Source organism: Balearica regulorum, chromosome 2 (assembly GCF_011004875.1).
Source record: "Balearica regulorum gibbericeps isolate bBalReg1 chromosome 2, bBalReg1.pri, whole genome shotgun sequence".
NCBI classification, from domain to species: domain Eukaryota; kingdom Metazoa; phylum Chordata; class Aves; order Gruiformes; family Gruidae; genus Balearica; species Balearica regulorum.
In genome coordinates, this window is record NC_046185.1 from 112,860,838 (window position 1) to 112,881,717 (window position 20,880).

Sequence of the window (20,880 nt, forward strand, 5' to 3'; positions counted from 1 at the left end):
CATTGGCCATGTAATAAAACAAAATAGCACTGAATGCACTTGGGAGGAGGAGAGGATGCCAAGAAACATATGGGACTTGGTTTTCAAGCTGGTTTTGCTTTATTGTCACAAATTTCTTTTTTTCTTATGTAAACCCTGTATTGCTTGGAGGGGAAAAAAATCCTACAGTTCTTTCCCAGAAAGGAAGAGTTTTTAATTTATCTTCCCCTGAATGTTATTATGTTGCTCTTACCTCACTTAGATCAGTATCTGTTAAACAGATTTGATCAGCCTAAAGCAAAAGGAACTTGTAGTTTCTGCTGTGCTTGTAACAAAAAAGAAAAGAAAAAGATTCAAATAAGTACTTTTGCACTGCTGCAAATATTTAGAGATATGCCATAATAGAAGGCCGGGATGTCGCAATTAAGTCTGAATTGTGAAATATGACTTTTTTACTTTAGGAAAAAAGATGTTACTGTTAGCATTCAAATTAATCTTCTAGTTGTTAATGATTTACATTCACCTTTAATTGTCAAGTGGTTATTAGGTAATTTTTTTTTTTAATATATACTTCTTCAGGTGCAGGTGTTTGGATTGTATTCAGCAGAAGAGTTTCATGAAATGTTTGACTGTCCTATTAAAGTAAGTGCTTGTTTTAATCTTTAGTAATTGTGTTGTTGTTGTCTTTAATAACGGAAAGGTCACATTGAATCTAAATGAGAGAGAGGCATACCGTTTCCTTGTAATGCTATTCAAGTCACTAGAAAATAGTTATCTGTCTCAATATAAAAGCTTTTGATCTGTTTAGGCAGGAAGAAAGCTGATCTTGGTTTTGTAAGAAGTATTATTGAGTTTTTCAAATACAAAAGGCAAAGTGAAAGAGAAATTGTCCTGTTTCAGCTGTTACCTGTCTCAACATATTTCTTTCTTTGTAGATTTGTGATACAAATTCTGAGGGTTCTCCTAACTGTGAGGTCAATATTTTGCGGCCAATTCATATCCATTAAACCTACCTCAGGATAAGGCAATGGGTGGCAATGCTGATGTGCCCTGTTTGAAGGGAAAAACTTCCATTACGCTCTGCTTGAGAGATGTGTGGCTGCCTAACTGTTGAAAAAGCACCTCTACTAGGCATATGGGAAGATCTAGCTTTTTTAAACAAGAAACCTTTCTTGCAGGAGGAAAGGTGGTGTGGGCAAATGATTGCATTTTGATGCTTGGGGTCTTCCATGTTACAGCTGCTCTTGAGGGTGAGGGGGGAAGGAATGAGGTCATCAAATTTTCACACACATCAGATGTGACTCACTTGCCTCCTAGGGCCTTACCGCTCTTACAGCTGGATCTCCCACACTTGACATGTAACATGTAAGGCAAAGAGGCTGTTGAAGGTGCATTGATGCTATGTGAGGTTGTCCTGTGACAGGACTGAGGTGTGTGTGTCCTCTAGGCAGGCCCCAAACAAGACTTAATTGGGGTAACCCTTGCTCGTGGCACTCCTGTGCTGCATGGTCCTAATTCTGCTGCCTGCTGTGCAAAAAAAAAGGTAGCTGTTCAGTGTAACGTGGCCTTCAGTGTCAGGTGTGTGACATCACATGCCATATAACATGGAGAATTTTCTTCTTTTCTAGGAAAAACAAATAGAGATGTCTGAAACGACCAGGCTCTACTTCAGGGAAAGAATTCAGCTGTAATACTTGATACTTGGCAAAGGGTTATCTAGTCTAAAAGTGATGTGGTGCTCCCTGTAAACTCTTATTTAAGCCATAACACTGTCTTTTTTTTTTTCCCTCCTCAGATTGTTGCTGTGCATCCTCATTTTGTAAGATCCCACTTCAAGCAATTTGTAACAGGAGGGAAAAAGGTAAGCAGTCATAGTGTAATGAACTTAGGCTAATCTTTAAACAGCTTTTAAAAATATCTCAGAAGGCTGTGTATGTGATTTAACACATAGAGCAAAGGATTCTGCTTTTTCCTTCTTTTTATGCATTGTATTCAAAAACAATCTTACTTAAGACTAATTCCAGGGGCAGGGGGGGAAGTGTACTTTTTGTGTTAAAAACATGTTGCAACAAGTTGAGCTTCAGAGTAGAAGTAATTCTGCCTACATAGTCTGAAAAAAAACCCAAAAAGTTTGATTTGTGAAACAGTTGCTTGAATTCCTGGAATTTTCCTGTTGCCTTCTCTTATGAATTAAGGATGAAAAATCCTCACTTATAGATGCATCAAACTGAATGCCATGGCTCTACCTTAGCAGCATGCAAGAAATATAGACTTCTAGTGCTGAATACAACTTAATTTTCATTAACAGTTCAATGTGTTTCAAAGCATGGCTGTGTTTTATTTTGCTTTTTAAGTGGCTTGTATGCTTGACAGCTTTTGCCGGCTGGTCGGAGTTGGTGTTGTCCTTAAAATAATGCACAGTCAGTGTATGTCTTTGTCAGCCACCAGTTTGTGAAGCTTTTTAGTGCTGATAAAAGGGGTATGGAAAGAGAGAAGCAGAGAATTAATAGAACAGGGCTCCGTCAGGTGGTAAAAGAGCTTGCGTTCACCTGATGCTGAACAGAAAAAAACATCACGGAGTTAACACATTCTCTTTGGTTATCTTTGATTACTTGACAGGTTGTTTTATATTCTGTCCTCTGGGGAATGGTATACTCGTTCTTAATGCATTCATTTTTTGCTGAGGAACTTTCCTCTTCAGGAAAACTTTAATTGACATCTTAACATAAGGTATTTAGCATTGAAATAAATGTCCCTTGACACCTGTAATTCGATTTTATTTATACATAAAGCCAACAAATAAAACCTCTTAGCCTTGTGGTAGAAACCATTCCCCTTTTCACCTTTCCTCCAAAAGGAACATAGGTGCTTGTATAAAGGCAACAACAAAATGCTCTCTGAAAATTCAGAAAGTTAAATTCCACTTATTTAAGATTTTTTTTTCTTTTTCTGAAAAGAAAAAGGACTTGAAAAACATTTTATTTACACACTCTCCTTAAGTGTAAAGCCAAAGATCTGTATGGGGGCAGCAGACAACAGGAAGTTGGTCCACAAGAGCGAGGAGAAGCAGACTGGAGCATACTACCTCAGGATGCAGACTGCTCCCTGTCTGGAGGTTGTGTAGTTGGATGAGCTTCTTCAGGGAGGGGATGGGACCTCCTGGGGTCTCTGCACTTTTAGCCTTTGCACGGACACAGTGACTTCCTAGCTGATAGCTGGCAGCGGTGGGAGGCATGCTGCCTCTCTTTCCCACCTGTACCAAGGCAGGGATAGCAGTAAGGATAGAGGTAAGGCTGTCCTCATTTTGGATCAAGCTTTAAGAGCAAAGCTTTGCTTAAAGTCCTCATGCTATGCCTGAGCTGCATTCAAAAACGTAATGTGAAGTGTGCGAACTCTTCATCCAAAGGGTTTTGTCTTTGTTTTTTGTTGTTCTGGGAGATGGTAACATAATGTATATTACATTTTAAATGTTGGAGTTTTTAAAAATTGTTTTAAATTGTTTGCTAAGATAATTTGAGCAGATAAAAGAACCCAGAAAGAAATTTGCTGACTTCCTCAAAGCCCTCATTGTTGCCTCAGAGTATGAGAAGGATGTTCTTGATTTCCTACTTGAATTTCATGCTGATTTTGGTTTACAGTGAAACAAAATAAGCCAAACTGCACATGCACACAGGAAGCAAGAACTTGCCCCCCGATCTTAACACTCTGTTTTGTCTCATCTCAAAAAAGCACTTTAAGATCTACTTAAATTTCTTAATTTTATAGCCAAACACCTGTCTCGGGATCCTTAATGAATGGGGTGGGAGGCTATAGCTGTAAATTACCTCCTCCTTAATTTTTTGAGAAATACACAGTTCTTCATAACAATATAAAACGTATAAAAAATACGCTTTTCAGTTCAAAGACCCACTGCAGACCATTCTGCAAGTGTTCAATGTGACCAACAATCTCTTTAAAAAAAAAAAAAAAAAATGTAGAGAGGGAGGGGAAAAAAAAGCTAAGTGACCTGCTTCAGGGATGCGTGGTGCAGGTCCTTGGTTCCCAACACAGATGGATGTTTGGAACTTGGGTTAATTTTTGTGTGATGCTGAGATTTGCCACATTTCAGAAACTGAGCCTGACCTGAAGTTGACTAAAGAGCAGTGCTCCCTGGGGTGACTGTTTAAATCATTGCAGATTGTTGGAAGCTTAACTCTACCATGCATATATTTATACAGTTGCTTAACTGGGCATGTACTAGAGTCCTTTAAGAGCAGTTTTTCTCTAAGTTGTATTATAAACTAATTAAGTAATTTAAATTGTTTGCTTACTAATGCAGTAGTTTTAAAAAGTAAAGAACTTTCATTAAGCTTGGGATAATATCATTGCTTTCTACTTTGTGCTGGAAAAATTTTTTTCACCCCCCCTTTTTTTTTCCCCAATGAGTGAATGTTATCTGTGCCTAGAAACGAGACAGGTAATGTGGAAACATTTACTGATTGCAGTGAGAAGCAGTTGGTAATGTACTAAATAGAAGCACTTCCCTGCTCCCCTCCCCCTTATCTCTGCAATTAACTGCAGCACCATTGTGATGACTTGGCAGATGATGGTAACTCTGAAATAATAATACTGTGTATTGTAAATAACAGGGCATTCCTGTCCAGAGCAGACAGTAGAGCTTCAAAGCAAGGGAAAAGACAAATACTGTGCTATTGAAGGCCATAACCTTCTACCTTTTAAAAAAGGGTCTAATCTTAAAAAATAACAGGGTAAAAGCCAACTAAATGAGGGTGGTAAAGCTGAAAACAAGGTGTACTTTATTTAACTGTTAGAGCGCTGGTCTTTCCCAACACATCAACTAAATGAACGTTATTGCAAAGTCCATGTATCCATTATATCCAGAGAGTTAAAGAGGCAGAACTAACAAAGAGAGAAGATTGAAGTGTTTGAGTTCCAAAGTCAAGGTATTGGCCACTGTGTCTTATGGAAAGATAAATTAGGAGAGCAGGACAACTTGAAGTTTCTTACTTGGCAGAGGCATTGATGAGACTCCCTATTATATGTTTTGATTAACATCAATAACCAGACATGTAGGTTTCTGTAGTAAAATTCCAGGAGAATGAATCTTCTGGAGTCATTGAGTCACTCTGCTGTATGTGTAGTAATTAAGGTGTGTGTGTGTGGGGAGCATGGTAGTGGGGAGCCAGCACAATTAAGCAAGTGAATTCTGAAGCCAGTATGGAGTAGCATATTCAGTATCTTAAAGGATTTGGCTCCTCGTTTGTCTAGCACATGCATTTTATATAATAAGTGTTGATTTCAGTATCCAATCTGAAACATTTTAAGGGCTAGGGAACCAGGATAAAACTGAAAATTTACCCTGTGACTGTTAGCAGTCACATCTTGATATCTATCTGTGTCTATATCTACATAATGTATTTATATTTTTTATATATATATATGGTGGAAATAGATGTAAAAATATATTTTTAACAGGGTCTGTATTTATTTTGCTGGAGAAGATACACTATAAAAACTAGTTTTCAAATGCAGATTTATCTGAACATGTTTGTCCTGTTTATCCTCCCAGAATTAGCATCTGAGCATATTGATGCCCATGCTTAAACATTGGACTCTCTTTTCTCTCTGCTTTTATAAGAGACAAAGAACTTAGTGTTACCTGGGGCAAATTTCTCATTATCAAAAAAAAAAATATCTAAAATATTATTTCAGTGTTAGAATTCTGAACTGGACCCATGGTGTCTCCTACCCGAGGTGTGAAACAAGGTGATCTAAATATCTTTCCACTCCAGGTGGAGCAATGTCATATACAGTGAAAGGATAGCGATTGTGAACAATGCACAAGTGGGAAGAGAAATAGCATTCTTGGGGATCTGCAACTGCTGTTAAGGGTAGTGGAATTTGTATGTTAAAGTCAAGTCTGCCAGGGAATGTCTCAGATTTTTTTTTAATTGTCTGCTTTTTAGTGTCAGCAGATGCACTTTGCTTTGTGAGTAAGTAGATGACCTTTACCTCTGAACCCTATGATACGTACTTCATAATAACTGGTTGGACTACTTTGACAAATTATTAAATTGTCAGGATGCTGTTTGCAGCACAGTCCATTTTTAGAAAGCAGATAGTCAGCTGTTTGGCATTATGTTGGGTAGAAGAGTACCAGACAAGAAAGGCAGATTGCTTTGTAAGCTATAAAATGTCAGTCAGTAAACACTCAAAGGTCTGGTTTAAGTGAAGAAAGAGTAAATACTATGGCAATTTCTGTCCATGCATTGGATAATTTACCATAAGCAGGAAACAAGCTGTAGCAGCAAGCAAGCCACAATAATACATGTCTGTGATTTGCTTGCCATGATGTGTACTGCCCGGATGTATCCTGCATTATTCAGCAGATGAGATGATCACTACATTTGATATGTAGTGATGTGCCGTTTGCTTAATAAGCAGATTCTTTGGCTTACATGTCTTTATTATTATTTGGATGTGCATTTCTTCTTTATCGCGAAAAACAAAACATTCTTCCTGTGCTGTAACAAACAAATTTGGTTTTTAAAGAGATCGTAGTCTTGTGTGTGTAATCTATAGTTGTGTGTTTTGTAAATGTGTAGAAAACTTTTTTCATTGCCTGAGGTGGCGAGCAAAGAGGATCTAAATACATGAAATGTGTGAGAACTTGTGCCTCTGCCTGCAGGGCTGCAGGACTTGCTTTGCAAGATGTTAATTCTGTAGCTCTTTGTGAATAGGCGACAGCTGGAATCTAGCAGTTGAGTTATTAGAAGTACAGCCTAATAAAAGTCCTATGGCATTTGTTTGTATTAAACATCTCAAAATTTCTAGCTTTTCTGTCTGTGAACTACAGCAGCAGCTTGTGTTTGATTTCTCACCGTTGCCATCACTTACCTCTCAATGCTGCTGTTCTCTGCCGCTGCCTCCTTGCTCGATTTCCCTTGTCTGCACCTCCTGCCCTCCCCTTCATCCACACCCCAGCTCCTTAGACAACGGCGTTTTGTGACGATGTTTTGAAAACTCATCTTCACTTAAAAACTTGAGGCTTACATTATTCTCTGCCTCGTTTGAGCTCATCCAGTCCATTGCTGTTCCAAACAGAAGTGATAATTTTTTATTGTTGCTATATATTTTCCTAGAGATGCACGATTAAACAGTAAGTCTTCATGTGGCATGCTGTTCTGTGTTACTCTCGGATATCTGTTAATCTTGGCTGTGCCTGTAAATGCTGGTTTTATGCTGAAAACAATAAATATCTATAGTGATCACTTGTAACCATGGCAGTAGTATTTTAGGGTTTTGTGATCTTGCCTGGCTAAGGGGAGAGTTGGTGACACATGTGCCAAAAAACCAAAACAAATACCACAGGTAGGCACATGTTCACACTCAGGCAAACAAAGAATGGGACAAGGAAAATAGATGGAGTTTTTTTCCTAATTTTTATTTTGTGAAATAAAACCTAATCCGACAGTGCTGCAATAGGGAAGGGAAGGGTGGCTCTTCAGTTACAAATGGAAGTCTCAGCCTTTTTCTTCTGTAAAACTCTTTCACATCTTTATAGATAAGGCACTATGTTGAAACAAAGCAATGACGCTGTGCATCATGCGTCAGTAAAAGCGTGTTTGCTCTGAAACTTTTCACTGTGTGAGAACAGACACCTTTTATTTCAGTGTTTTGAAGGTGGTATTTGGTAGTGGAATGAAATCGAATTGAATTGCTTCACTGTATTGATACTACCAAAGCTGCAATCATTGGCCTCTTTGTTCAGAGGATTGAGAATTCCTGTACATAGTTTAAAGACTGGGATTACATGTAATTAGTGTTAATGCTAATTGCATGATAGGCTCTATTAAATCCAAGCGCTAGTCTGTTCTCTTTAGCGGATGCACTCTAAAATAGAATTTCGAGCTCTTTTTGGAGGAGGTTCATCTCCTGGTGGTGAAAGATAGAGAGATGTATTCACTAATCCAAGAGCATTGTATCAACTGGTTTTTAAAACCAAAAATTGTCCTGCACCATCCTCTTGTCTCATACATTTCAGTGTGTCTTTTTCCCTTAAAGATCCAGTGAACAAGCATCAGCAGTTAAGACGACTCACAAAAGAATGAGTAGTAAAGTATCAGAAGATTGCAATGTAGTATGAAGGAGTGTGGGTGGGGACCCTTGAAGTCAAAGTTTATTTTGTTTGATTTTAGCTATATTATCATGTCAGAGTACATGCAAGAGATGCTAGTAGTGCGTTCTAAGCACTACGATATTGTAACAAAGGACTAGAAAGATTTACCAGAGCAAATCAAAAAGGAGAAAATATAAACTGTGTTGCAGAGAATGCAAGAAAGTGATTTTTGTAGCTGCTGTTGAAATATAAGTACTGTGAATGCTGACTGCCAAAATGCAGAATTTATGGGAAATAAAGACCTAAAATATTTTTCCCCTACCAAAACCAGAGGGAGGTGTAGGAGGAACCTCTCCAGAAACAGTGGATTTTTGTTATGTGTCTAGTTTCTCTTGAAGTTTTAAATGGCTTTCTGGTGCGATAAACATTTTAATATGAAGACAGAAAGGAAGACTAAGAAATATACTAGGCTGCTTATTTTGAGACCGATGCGTTCGGTGGTTAGCAGTTCCAAAATGCATAGCAAAGTTCTGGGTTCAGTAACTCAGTTTCCAGAGGTGTCATTGCTGTAAGAAATAATAAATAAATCACATCATATATCAATAAAATGTGGATAATCCCGTTGCAGATAAATTAGTAAAACATATTTTGAGGTGAAAAAAAGAATATTTTTTTTTAAAGCCACAATGTTGTGTGTCCTTTGGCTTCAGTCTTGGACCTATTGCACTTGCTGATATGAAACAGGGAATTCTGGGTGCTGCAGTGATTCACATTCTTTTCCCATCTTTATTACAGGCAATATCAGACTGTTGTCTTCTACTGCCTTGGTCTGAGAATTTAATTAAGCATGTGCTTAGAGTTGAGCATAGACCGAAGCAGGATATATATATATATTTTTTTTTTCTTTTCTCCTCACCAGTTCTTTCTCAGGTCATTTATTTTCTTTGCAGCTTCTTACTCAGGTATAGAGTCATGAAAACGCATGGTGTTCATGAACCATGAACAGTAACAAAATAGCTGCAAAGTGTCATTCCAAGCTCACTCTTGATCTTGTGTGTAATAAACTTAAATCACAATTCAGTCACAAGCAGAAAAGATTTAAAGTTCAGTTAATATAATTGACATCAGCAAGTTTTAACTTTTCATATAATCCGCATCAGTTTTCACAGCCTTGTCCAGTAGGTTCAGATGAACATACTATGTTCTTTTTCCGTCAAGACTCTCAGGAGTTTGTGAACTAGGAGAAAAGTAATTTTCAAGTCTGGATCAGCACAGTGCTTAGTTTTTAATGATACCTTCATCTTCTGAGTGGAGCTAATGAGTTTTGGCTGAGGGCTGTTCCTGTGCTTCACATCCACATACCAGCCTACTAAGGCACATTCCTCTGTATGGCACTGCCCTGTGAGCCTAGATGTTACCTCTCCTTTCAAGGTTCATGCCTTGGTTGCTGTAAAATAGCATATTCTCTTAAGAGTTTTACTGAGTAGCCTTTTCATAGGTGGAAAAAACAAACCCTAGGCTGTCTAAAAGGTGGGCCTTCATGTGAGCAATGTGAAGGACACAGAGTCATTTTGGGTGGGGTTAAAATGACAAGATGTGCGTGAGAAGTTTGATGTCTGCAGCGCACTTCATGGAAAAGTTTCTAATGGAGTATCCTAGGTAGTGACTGCTTTAAACTTTTGGAGAAAATGCTTGTCTTTTGGTGCCATCTTGTGGTTTTAGGAGAGAGAGGCAGTCTGTGTAATTGCTGTTAAAAATCCCTTATTTTGTTAAAAGCTGTTATTTTAAAAAACTAGTGTCTTATCATTTGATGTATTTATGCAAATAGGGATGGGGGAAACCATGTATAAAAAAGCATGTACATCTGAATAGGAAATATTAGCAACATAGGTACTCGATTTAGGCTTTAACATGGTAAAAGTCCTTGCAGGTAGCAATTTTACACCTCTTAATGGTCATTGTGCACTCATGTGAGCTTGGGTTCTGGTTGTCCATGTGTCTGTACTTGGGTATACTCATGCAAAAGATGGCAGAACTGGTACCTTAGAGTATGATCTTCATAGATACTTCAGCTTCTTACTTAGGTATCCCTCCAAGCGCTGCACTTTACATCACTCAAAGTGATTCCATGTTATAATCCTGTTAAATAACTTCCTAAAACCATACAGGAACCAGTAAAACAGCTGGACTTTTATGCAGACTGTCTGCATGTAGCTGGGTTTTACTTTGCTGCAAAGCATTTCTTAGCATCTCCTATGCACTTAGCTATTCTAAAATACCTTCCCTATTTGCAGAACCCAGGATTCCTCATCACACAAGTTTTTCAATCAGCAGCACTTGTGGTACAGTGCAGTTTGCATGTGTAGGACTAACAGCATCTCTAGAGCTGTATGGAAGGCTGTCTGGTTCTACATGGGGCCAAGCAAAAGGCCAAAGTCTTGGGGGTCTTTGATTAATTTTCTTTGACTACACCAGGCATATGGGAAGCTTTTCCTATCTCCAGTTTTTTTGGAGGGAAGAAGGAGCCTGTCACCAGATCACTACATAGGTGTGAGGCAGCCTGGTTTCTTTACCAGCTTTCTGAAGTCTTGTCACTAGTGCTGTAGGCTTAGGTTCTCAGATGCCTTAATTTCTTTATCCTTAAAATGGAAATAATTATGCTTACCATTCTCTGAAGAAACTTGATGGAAGGCCTGCTTATTAATATTATTATTAAAGAAATTTTAATTCTCTAGTATAAAAGATTATCAATGCATGTGTACTATATGAAAATGTTTAATTGTATTTCCTTTTATTTTGTGATAGGTGTGTATTTTTCATTACCCTTGATAATGAAGCAAAAAATAACCTCCCTTGTTGACATACAGCATTGTGTCACAGAAATGTTTCTTGTTGCACTTCATAGTTGCTGTTATATGAGAGAGGTTGGATGAATAGATGGAAGCCTTCGGTTTTACATGAAGGGGAAGGAAACATAAGAAATGTAAAATGGAGAGGCCACTTAATTGCTTGGGCCAATAATATGGTAAGTATGTCACCCTTGTTAAATGAACCAAAATACCACTGTGTTACACTATTTGAAATGTTTCAATGTTAATTGCCAAAATATTTCACTGAAAAATGGTACATTTGAAGAATCAAGTATAAAAGGCCTCAAAGGATCGTATTTTAGATCCCATTTCCTCGTAGACATTTCTTCTGGTGTTTCCTGCTGGCTAGTCAGTGTTATCCATATGATTGCCACTTCTGAGGAAATTAAGAAATGTAGCTCTATGTACCACTGGTGGAGGTGGTTGCTACTGTGCACTATTATCTAGCAGAGTTTTGACCAGTGCAGTGTATTGAAGCAAACTGAGGAAGGAGTGCCAATGTAACTCTTTATTTAAGAAAAAAACAAACACAAAAAAACCCCTAACATCACCACCCTCGCCACCCCCCCTAAAAAACCCAAACCTGTCTGGATTTTGTAATTTGTACTGAAGTGACATTATCATATGTGCTTCTAATGTTGCAGATTATAAAAAATGGTAGTTACAGTTTCTTACTTTGGTAGGCCACTAGAAAAGGCTAGCCTTAGGAGAAAATAGGCCCTTTTTCCTCTAAGTGTAATTCATATTTTAAAGGGAACCATTGTTTCATGCTGAGTGTTGCATTTCACCTATCACTGTATATCTAATTGATGGGTCAAGGTCTGTGTTTTAAAGCTCAGCAGTGAGGGATATTTTTTAAGTGTGTATCATGTCTAAATTCCAAAGTCTTATTTTAAAATGTGGGGAAAATACTTCTGAAACACTAGCTTTTTTCCTTCTGTTGCTTTTCCCTCCTAAAGAGAAGCATTTATTAAAATGTTTTAAAGCCATTGTTCTTTTATTCCTTTCAAAACCAGTTTCATGTGAAATTGTTAGAGGTGAACTTTTGTTTATTTACTCCTCTTTAATAACTACATTAGAATTGAAACTTCAGTGAGTGCTTGATTGTCATAACATAAGGTTTTGTTCTTTTCAGAGCCATACAATTAAAATATATATTCTAGGTGAGTCTGCTGGGAATAGATAGGACAGTTGAGGAGAGCTATCCCTAGAGATGATGTGCCACATCAGAACACAGAATACTAATAAAATGTTGAGAGCCATCTGTCAGAGACAAAAAGCCATGGTCAGGGCCTATCTTTCAATGAAAAATGAAATGACACTTGCCCTCCAAAAGATTAATATATTTGGTTATTGGCCTTTCCCTTCCCCCTTTACCATTTTAAAAATTTCTCTGTCGTCTGGCAAGGTTTTCTGTTCCATTTCTTTTATTTCAGAGAAAATCTTTTATAGCCTTGCTTCTTACTGTCTGTGTGTGGCTACCTAGTTTTCACACACACCCCCTTTTTTTTTTTTTTTTTTGCACGCTGTATGTGACCTTGTTAGACATCAGGTATTCTGAGATAGGCTCTGGGTTATTTAGGCAAGGTCTAAATAAAGGTTCTGCTTGTCAGATGCTCGGGTAACCCATGTTTAGTGCTGTGCCCTCTTCTTCCTCCATTGCCAAGAGTGTAAGTTTTACAAACTGAGACACCTGAGTACTAAATCCTTGGAGGCATTAGGCTGCCTAACTCCCATTTGAACAGGTTTTAGGCTCCTTCATGATAGGAGGTTGACTCTGGAAGTCCTTTTGGTTCATGATGCAAATGGCATACTTTCAACTATAGAGGATCATATGCTATTGGTTTGAAAGGCACTTGAAATGTAAGCTAGTCTAACCCATATAGGATTTGCTGCCTTTTAGAAAAATGGAAGGTGTGATATGGGTTACTTTCATCTGAAAATCATCCTTGAAGAAAAAGTGGTAAGATTAATAAAAGACAACTTTATTAAAATGCAGTTCAAGCAAGACTGCAAATTTTATCAGATGATCTTAGAAAACACAAAGCATAAGCTCCTTGCTTACGTTACCCAGAGGTCTGGGCTCTATATGTTGCAAATGCTCTAATTTTTTATTTTTTTTTTACTGAAACCTTGATGGCAGTTAATCTAAGAGATGCCAATAGGAGTATGTTCCACGCTCACAGTTCTTCGGTGACAAAGGTTGCTAAAAAAAAAAATAAATAGGCCCACTCCTTTATCACTTACTGCTTCTCGTGTTGTTGGGGTTTTTTTGGTTTTAGGTTGGTTTTTTTTTTGGGGGGGGGTGGTGGTTGTTTTTTGGGGTTTTTATAAAAAAAAAAAGGCAAAACCTGGTTTAGACTGTGACCCCCATGTTTAGACTCTTTGACATACAAACAGTTGAATCTGTACAGCTGGGGACATAGAAACTCACAGTGGGAGGGAAACAGAAACAGGCAGGGGTATCTTTTAAATCAGTTTTGTCACTAGAAAAATCCTAACATGGAATGGCATCCTGGACACTGACCTTTCAAGGTCCCTTCCATCCCCTTTTCTGTGATCATGAGAGTTGTTTTTTTCTGCTCACTGAGCTTAAAGGAAATATCTACTAAAATGCTTTGTTGTATTTTGGGGACTATTGTTTTTAAATCACTAAGAACAAGTCATTACTTAACATGAAATTAATCTCCATTTTGCTATTGGAAAGGTTATAGCTTACCTTTCTAAATGGCATGGAAAAATCTGATTAATGGCGCTTTTTTTTTTTCTTTCCCCTCTTTCTCTCAAATGACTTTAATCTTCCTTTCTTTAAACTTTTTGTTCTGTTAGTTTAGGAGTTTTCCTGAGGAAGCAGTGAAAAATCTCAGCATACAAAACCAAGCATCATTTAAATATGCTTGCTTTTCTGTTTTAATGTAACAGTAGAAGTGCATTTCTGGAGAAGTACAGAATGGCCTCATTTATCTTAATGAGCTGTTGCCTCACATCTTTTCTTTTTCCAAGGTGGAAATTTCTGCTTCTCTACAGGGGCTGGGAAGAGCTGGGATTTTTTCATTTATCCTGTAGTAGCACCAGCCCAACAAGCTGAACTGGTTCATGACTGGAGTTGCTAATGTGTCACTCATTCACTTACTATACCTTTTCATTTGGCATGTGAATTTAGAATATCTAACTTGCTCTAATCCCTTTGTTCCTTCTAGCACCTACTCTGTTAGATGGGTCTTTGTATCAACAGTTTTTTTTGTTGGCACACTCAGCCTTACTCTGAAACTTATGCCGTAAACTGCTATGGCTGCCTTAGCGTGCAAAATAATATGGGATGTGGTGAGCAGGAGTTTGTCATCCTGAATAAAGTTCTCTTGTATTTAAACTTTCAGGGCGTGAAGATACTTGACATGATCTCCAAGCAAAGAATTACCAATGTGCCTCGAGATGACATAAGCCTTCGCCCAGATATGTATCCCTGCAGCCTTTGCTGGAAGGATAATTTAACGCTGATTATTGGCTGGGGAAATTCAGTAAAGGTGCAATTACCTGTCTTTGTAATAAATGCTTGCTGTTATCACAGACAAACAGAGGATTATTTCTGAAAAGCAAAGACAATCGAAAAAAATAGAATTTGTTTTGACTACAGTGTGCAGAACTCCTGCTGCCATAGAAATGTCATTGAACTGACCCTCAGGAGGAGGAGGAGTGATAGACACCCAGCGGTCAGACCGATCTCTCTTTGTGAGCACACAGCGAATGTAATCCTCAGGGACACTTCTGTCCTCTGTGCCTTGGAGAGATTTCCTCTTTTGAACACTTTTAGTGGGCTGTTGAATTCATTTCTTTTGATTAGCATTAAGGAAGAACAGCTTACCATGAGGTGTTTTTGGATGGGTTTGTTTTGAGGGCTGAGGAGGTTGTGACTGCTGAAACAGCCACATAATTTTTGTCACCATGGGAAAAAAAAGAAAAAGAGAATGGGGTGGGGGACAAGCTGCTTGGGGTTTTGTTCTGCTTTCAGCAGGGAACTGGCATTTCGAACTTGTGTGCTGCAGACTGACTATGATTTGCTCAGACCAGCACCTGACATGAGTTTGTTACAAGCCTGTTAGCTGTTTCTAATAACAGACTGCTATATCACTGCACAGTGGGAAATTAAAAGTGCTTGGTAGGAGTTAGATGGAAAGGGAGGGTAAATTGAAGTAGGTGAAGTGTAAAAAGCTTTTGGAGCATTAAACTTAGAGTTTTACAAATGAGGAGGTTTGTCATAAGTTTGGCATTTGTTTTTCTCCTTGTATTGTCTATGCTTCCAGCATTTGGGTATTTGCATTTCTTTATATGTACATACTCTCCCTGTTGTTGGGAGTTGCAATAGCATATTCTTACTGAAATTGTAAGGTAATGAGATGCAAAGTGTGAGAAGATACCAAACCCAAACTCACATATATGCTACTATGAAGAAATCATAGTGGGCAGATGTTTTCAGATTTCTTTCTTGTGGTCCATCTTCTTTCTCCTCTCCCAGCATATTTATAAGGCTGTGGACTGCAGTTACAACTTTTTCCTGTCTGGTTTTCTTCTTCAGTGGTACATCATCACTGATTTACGGCCTGTGTTCTTCAAGATACAGAAATGCATGTCCGAGAATGCCTCAATAAGAAAAGAAGTTTCTGGGAAAAGTCAGTATCATTTTAGGAATTACAGTTAGTTCATCATAATGATCCAAATCTCTTTTTCGTAGATATGCTCAGTAAAAGAACGGCATGCCAGTGAAATGCGTGACCTTCCAAACCGCTATGTGGAAATAGGTATGATTGTACGAATGCACTCTTTTTCAAAACTATATAGGTTTTAAAGGTCTGTTTTCACATTCTAGCCTGAAGAAGCTGTTGCAGTTCAGAGGCAGCATGTAGTCATAACGTAAATGTCTCCTCATTTTTAGTTGATGAAGTTGTCACAGAATCACAGAATGGCTTGGGTTGGAAGGGACCTCAAAGATCATCTAGTTCCAACCCCTCTGCTATGGGCAGGGACACCCTCCACTAGACCAGGTTGCCCAAAGCCTCATTCAGTCTGGCCTTAAACACTTCCAGGGATGGGGCCTCCACAACCTCTATGGGCAACCTCTTCCAGTGCCTCACCACCCCCACAGTAAAGAATTTCTTTCTAACATCTAAATCGACCCTCCTTCAGCTTAAACCCATGACCCCTTGTCCTGTCACTACACTCCCTCATAAACAGTCCCTCACCATCTTTCCTGTAGGCTCCTTCAGGTACTGGAAGGCCACAGTGAGATCTCCCCAGAGCCACCTTTTCTCCAGGCTGAACAACCCCACCTCTCTCAGCCTGTCCTCATAGGAGAGGTGCTCCAGTCCTCTGATCAGCTTCATGGCCCTCCTCTGGACTCGCTCCAACAGCTCCATGTCTCTCCTGTACTGGGGCCCCCAGAGCTGGATGCAGTACTCCAGGTGGGGTCTCACAAGAGGGGAGTAGAGGGGCAGGATCATCTCCCTCGACCTGCTGGTCACACCTTTTTTGACGTGGCTCAGGACATGGTTGGCTTTCTGGGCTGCAAGCGCACACTGCCGGCTCATATTGAGCTTCTCATCAGCCAACACCCCCAAGTCGTCCTTCTCCTCAGGGCTGCTCTCGATCCATTCTCTTCCCAGCCTGTAGCTGTGCTTGGGGTTGTGCTGACCCGTGTGCAGGACCTTGCGCTTGGCCTTGTTGAACTTCATGCGGTTTGCATGGGCCCACCTCTTGAGCCTGTCAAGGTCCCTCTGGATGGCATCCCTTCCCTCCAGCGTGTTGACCACACCACACAGCTTGGTGCCGTCGGCAAACTTGCTGAGGGTGCACTCGATCCCATTGTCCATATCACCAACAAAGATGTTAAACAGTGCCGGTCCCAGTACTGACCCCTGAGGAACGCCACTCATCACTGTTCCCACTTGGACATCAAGTAGTTGACCACAACTCTTTGAGTGCGACCATCCAGCCAATTCCTTACCCACTTGTCATAATTCCTTATCCATTGTCATAATGTCCCCCTGCATAGGTGTGTTTGTTGTTATTCGTAGAGAATCTTAAATGCTGTGATTATCTAAAATCAGAGATCCGTGTGTGAACAGTGGATGTCTTCACTTTCCCTTCATGCAGGTTCCTACAGATAACGTGTTTTTTCATCTTGGTTAAATGATGATCAGTATAGTAGTAATGATAAAAAAGACACTACTTTATTTGATTATGTGTTGTTTGACTACACTGCTCATCTGCTCATAACTTTTTTGTTTTTCAACATCTCTTTGGTATAGTGCTATAAAATTGATTTTAGTTTATTTTCTTTTGCTTGCCTTTTATTGTTCTGCATTTTATGTTTTCCTTTGCTTTCTAGTCTAGTTTAGGTGATGTGAATAAATTTCATTATTGCTGATTAATGAAAAAGGTCTTGACACAACATGTGTTAAGTAAAGTGTAAAGTGGGATTCAAAGGAAATGTGGAGGGGAAGAGGGAATGTAAACAAAATTCACTCCGTCCCCAGAAGTTTCATCTGGGGAAAGGAAATATCTATGAAGTAGTGCTGGGAAGATAAACAGGCCCTCTGGGACTATGCAGACTGGAGTGGACAACAGTTTGTAAAATTTGCTGTTTCCTTGTCTTGACTGTAATGACATGAGATTGTAGACAAGAGTGTTCAAGCAAGAGCCTGACTCATGTCAGATTAAGATGGTGCATGGCATAGGTGTATACTCTGCTTTCTGATTTCAGGAAAGAACTGTTTTAAAATAGCCTCTGAAAATCAACTAGGAGACCTGTTAAACTGTAGGAGCTCTGGATATTGAGAGACAGTGGCATGCCTGACAGTTAACTGACATCTGAAAGCTATTTGTTATTTAAGATTGCATGGTCCTAATAGAATACTTAATTGTGGAATTCTGGGATATTTGAGAGAATTTTGTCAAGAAGTTCAGTCTTGAGTTTTAGCCTCAATTTTTTTATGTGATCTCTTCTGTACCTGTAAGTAGCTCTTAGAAAATAGTTAAATGGTGTTGTTTACATAGTGACAAGTGAACAGAGGCAACTTCTACTTTAGCTATAATGTGTCTACATGGAGGGAGCTAGTCTTATGTGACTGTCTGTTGGAACTTCATTTTTAAAAAAAATAAATAAAAAGTTTTCATCGGACTATTTAGGTGCAGGCCTGAAGGTTAGAGATTTTTGTGGAAGTAACTTTTTCATCTTAAAATTTTTAGCCTAAAATCTTCTCTGTATTCTTGAGGAGTGGCGTTTTATCTCAACCTGTTAACGACGTGCTTGAGATTTTTCTTTCTGGTTTCAGGTCAAAGCACTGAAACAGCTCTGCCAAATGCTGTCAGCAGCACTCATTGGAACATGGGTATTAGATTGGGAGGGAAAAGAGAGACACTTTATTTGTTGAAGTCTCAGTATAAATTACAATAGCTTTTGATGTAGTCACATAGAAGGTCTTCTTGAGAGCTGTGTGTCATGCCGTAGCATCTATTTAAATTTTATTTCAACTTTACTTTTCAAAGGCATAGCTGGAAGGTCTGATATTATTAATGGGCAGACCAGCAACCAGTATAGTTGTATCTAATGTAAGACCATTAGTATCCTAAGTGGATGCATAAGCTAATACACTTTCATAACGTAAAGAATTCATACAAGGCAAGAATATCCTTCAGTGGCAGCATAGCTGAAGATTCTTCACCTTTTTTGACTCATAACATCTTGTCAACAAACTTATGAAAAATTGTCATGGTTTTGCCCCAGCCAGCAGCTAAGCACCATGCAGCTGCTGTCTCACCCCTCCTCCCTGCAAGGGAATGGGAAAAAACCCATACTTGTTGGTTGAGATAAACACAGTTTAATAGGATAACAAAGGAAGAGAATAATAACAACAGTAATAATAATTAAAAACTAAAAACAAGTGATGCACAAATGCAATTGCTCGTCGTAGTGGAAGGAAAATCCAACAACCTGATGCCCGGTCTGTTTCCGAGCAGCTAATCTGCCTCCCAGCTACCTTCCCCAGTTATATACAGAGCATGACGTTATATGGTATGGAATATCTCTTTGGCCAGTCTGGGTCAGTTGTCCTGGCTGTGTCCCCTCCCAGCTTCTTGTGCACCTGATGGAGTGTGGGAAGCTGAAAAGTCCTTGACTTAGTGTAGATAGTGCAACTACCTAGCAACAACTGAAACCATCAGTGTTCTATCAACATTATTCTCATACTAAATCCAAAACACAGCACTCTACCAGCTACTAGAAAGAGAATTAACTCTATCTCAGCTGAAACCAGGACAAAAATGAAACCCATAACACAGTATAATGTTCATGTTTAGTGGTGTGGGTTTTTTTGTTGTCATCCCTGTCTGTGTCTGTGTTGTCATCTGTCCTGTCATGTGGCGTCGAGTCCCCCCCGACCCCCCCCCAGCTTTTACAATTTTGCACCTGTAATGAATGAAAACCAGAAGTGGAGCAGGAGACTTCATACTTGCTTCTCTGCTCATCAGGGTAATACATATGAAGTCTGTGAGTATACAGTGTTTTCTCATGTATCAACAGTTTCAGATTTTTGCTCTTTTAGAGCCATTCTGAGGGCCTCAAAGTTCCACAATAGTATCAGTAGTAAACTGTGATGGCATTAATAGATCATAAATGTTTCTTCAGTGGTTTGCAGCCCAGCGAATAAGGAAACAGCATTTTCTGCATTGCAAGTTATGTACATAGGACCCTATGTAACAAGGACGTCCTCATTTGATTCTTGACACATAGCTATACTTACTCTGAAGCAGGAAATAAATATGGTGTCTGCCATGATGCTAAACCAGATGGCCCATAACCTGGGAAAGTAACACCACTGAACTGTTCTAGCTGTTTTATTTTAACGAAGATAATGCTACGATTACCTGTAAGAGAAATTATACACGTCTCTTGCACTGAGATCTGCGTGGCATTGCTAATTTTATTTACATCTTTCATTATATTAATGGTGATTTTCTTCAGTAATCTTTTACGTTGTTTCTGGTTATATGTTACAGTTCATTGCCTCCGTGGGTCTTCATTCATTGTTGAAGATAAACTCCAGTGAAATGTTTCTATTTAGGCTTAAATGTATGTTAGCTGAGCAGATCCTATCAGTTTAGCTCTGTCAGCTACCGCTGTGAAGTAGCGTATTGATTAGAAAGTATTGGTATTGAATTACAGGCTTAACGTGGACTAAATGCCGTTGTGATCCTTCTTAAAGAGTGCTTGACCTCTGTGCTCGCTCCTGATGCGTGTACAAAAGCTGTAATGCTGGACAACTTCTGGTCTGAACAGAGAATCTTCCTCACCTGGAGCCTGTGAGAAGGCTGGTTGCTAACGAACCAATTAGCACTTTGCAGTTAATACGATGCCTTTTCAAAGGGGAACAGGGCATCTAGTCTTCGATGACCTTGTCAAGAAGCTTGTGATTTTATGTACTTTTATGGAGAAGTACTTTATCTCTGCCTCAGTTACTCAGGTTGTTAATGACAGTGGAAAATAGAGATTAACATTGGGAGTCAGTAAAAGACTTGAAGTCAATTAAGAGGCTTCCTGTTTAATTTATTTTAGCCCGAATTTTATGTGAGGAATCTCTGCTTAATTCCAGATGCCAACCAGCCAACAATGGCTCTTGAGCACTTGCATCCCCTCTGCATTCATCCAAATTCCCCACAAAGTAGAATTCTGGTTTAAAAAATCACATGTTTTGTGGATATGCTTATAACAACACGTCTGTGTGTATTGTGAGGAAATAGCTGTATAACTGCATGGCAAATTACCACCAAGCATTGAGATTGCATGTTTTTATCTGAAAAGAAAACATGGGAATATTTGTTTTTTGGTTTGTAAAGTGAGATACTGGGATCTACCATACC

The 20,880-nt window shown here is 39.0% G+C and overlaps 1 protein-coding gene across 2 annotated transcripts in view; it reads left to right on the forward strand.

The window, feature by feature from the left end:
* The window catches only part of VPS41 (VPS41 subunit of HOPS complex), a 120,053-nt gene that overhangs the window by 48,760 nt on the left and 50,413 nt on the right, over positions 1-20,880 (forward strand). For both annotated transcript variants that reach the window (XM_075745354.1, XM_075745355.1), the window contains exons 6-10: positions 559-621; positions 1,775-1,840; positions 11,004-11,123; positions 14,346-14,492; positions 15,698-15,764. In XM_075745354.1, coding sequence (XP_075601469.1) covers positions 559-621; positions 1,775-1,840; positions 11,004-11,123; positions 14,346-14,492; positions 15,698-15,764 — 463 coding nt within the window. The remainder of the gene's footprint in view (positions 1-558; positions 622-1,774; positions 1,841-11,003; positions 11,124-14,345; positions 14,493-15,697; positions 15,765-20,880) is intronic.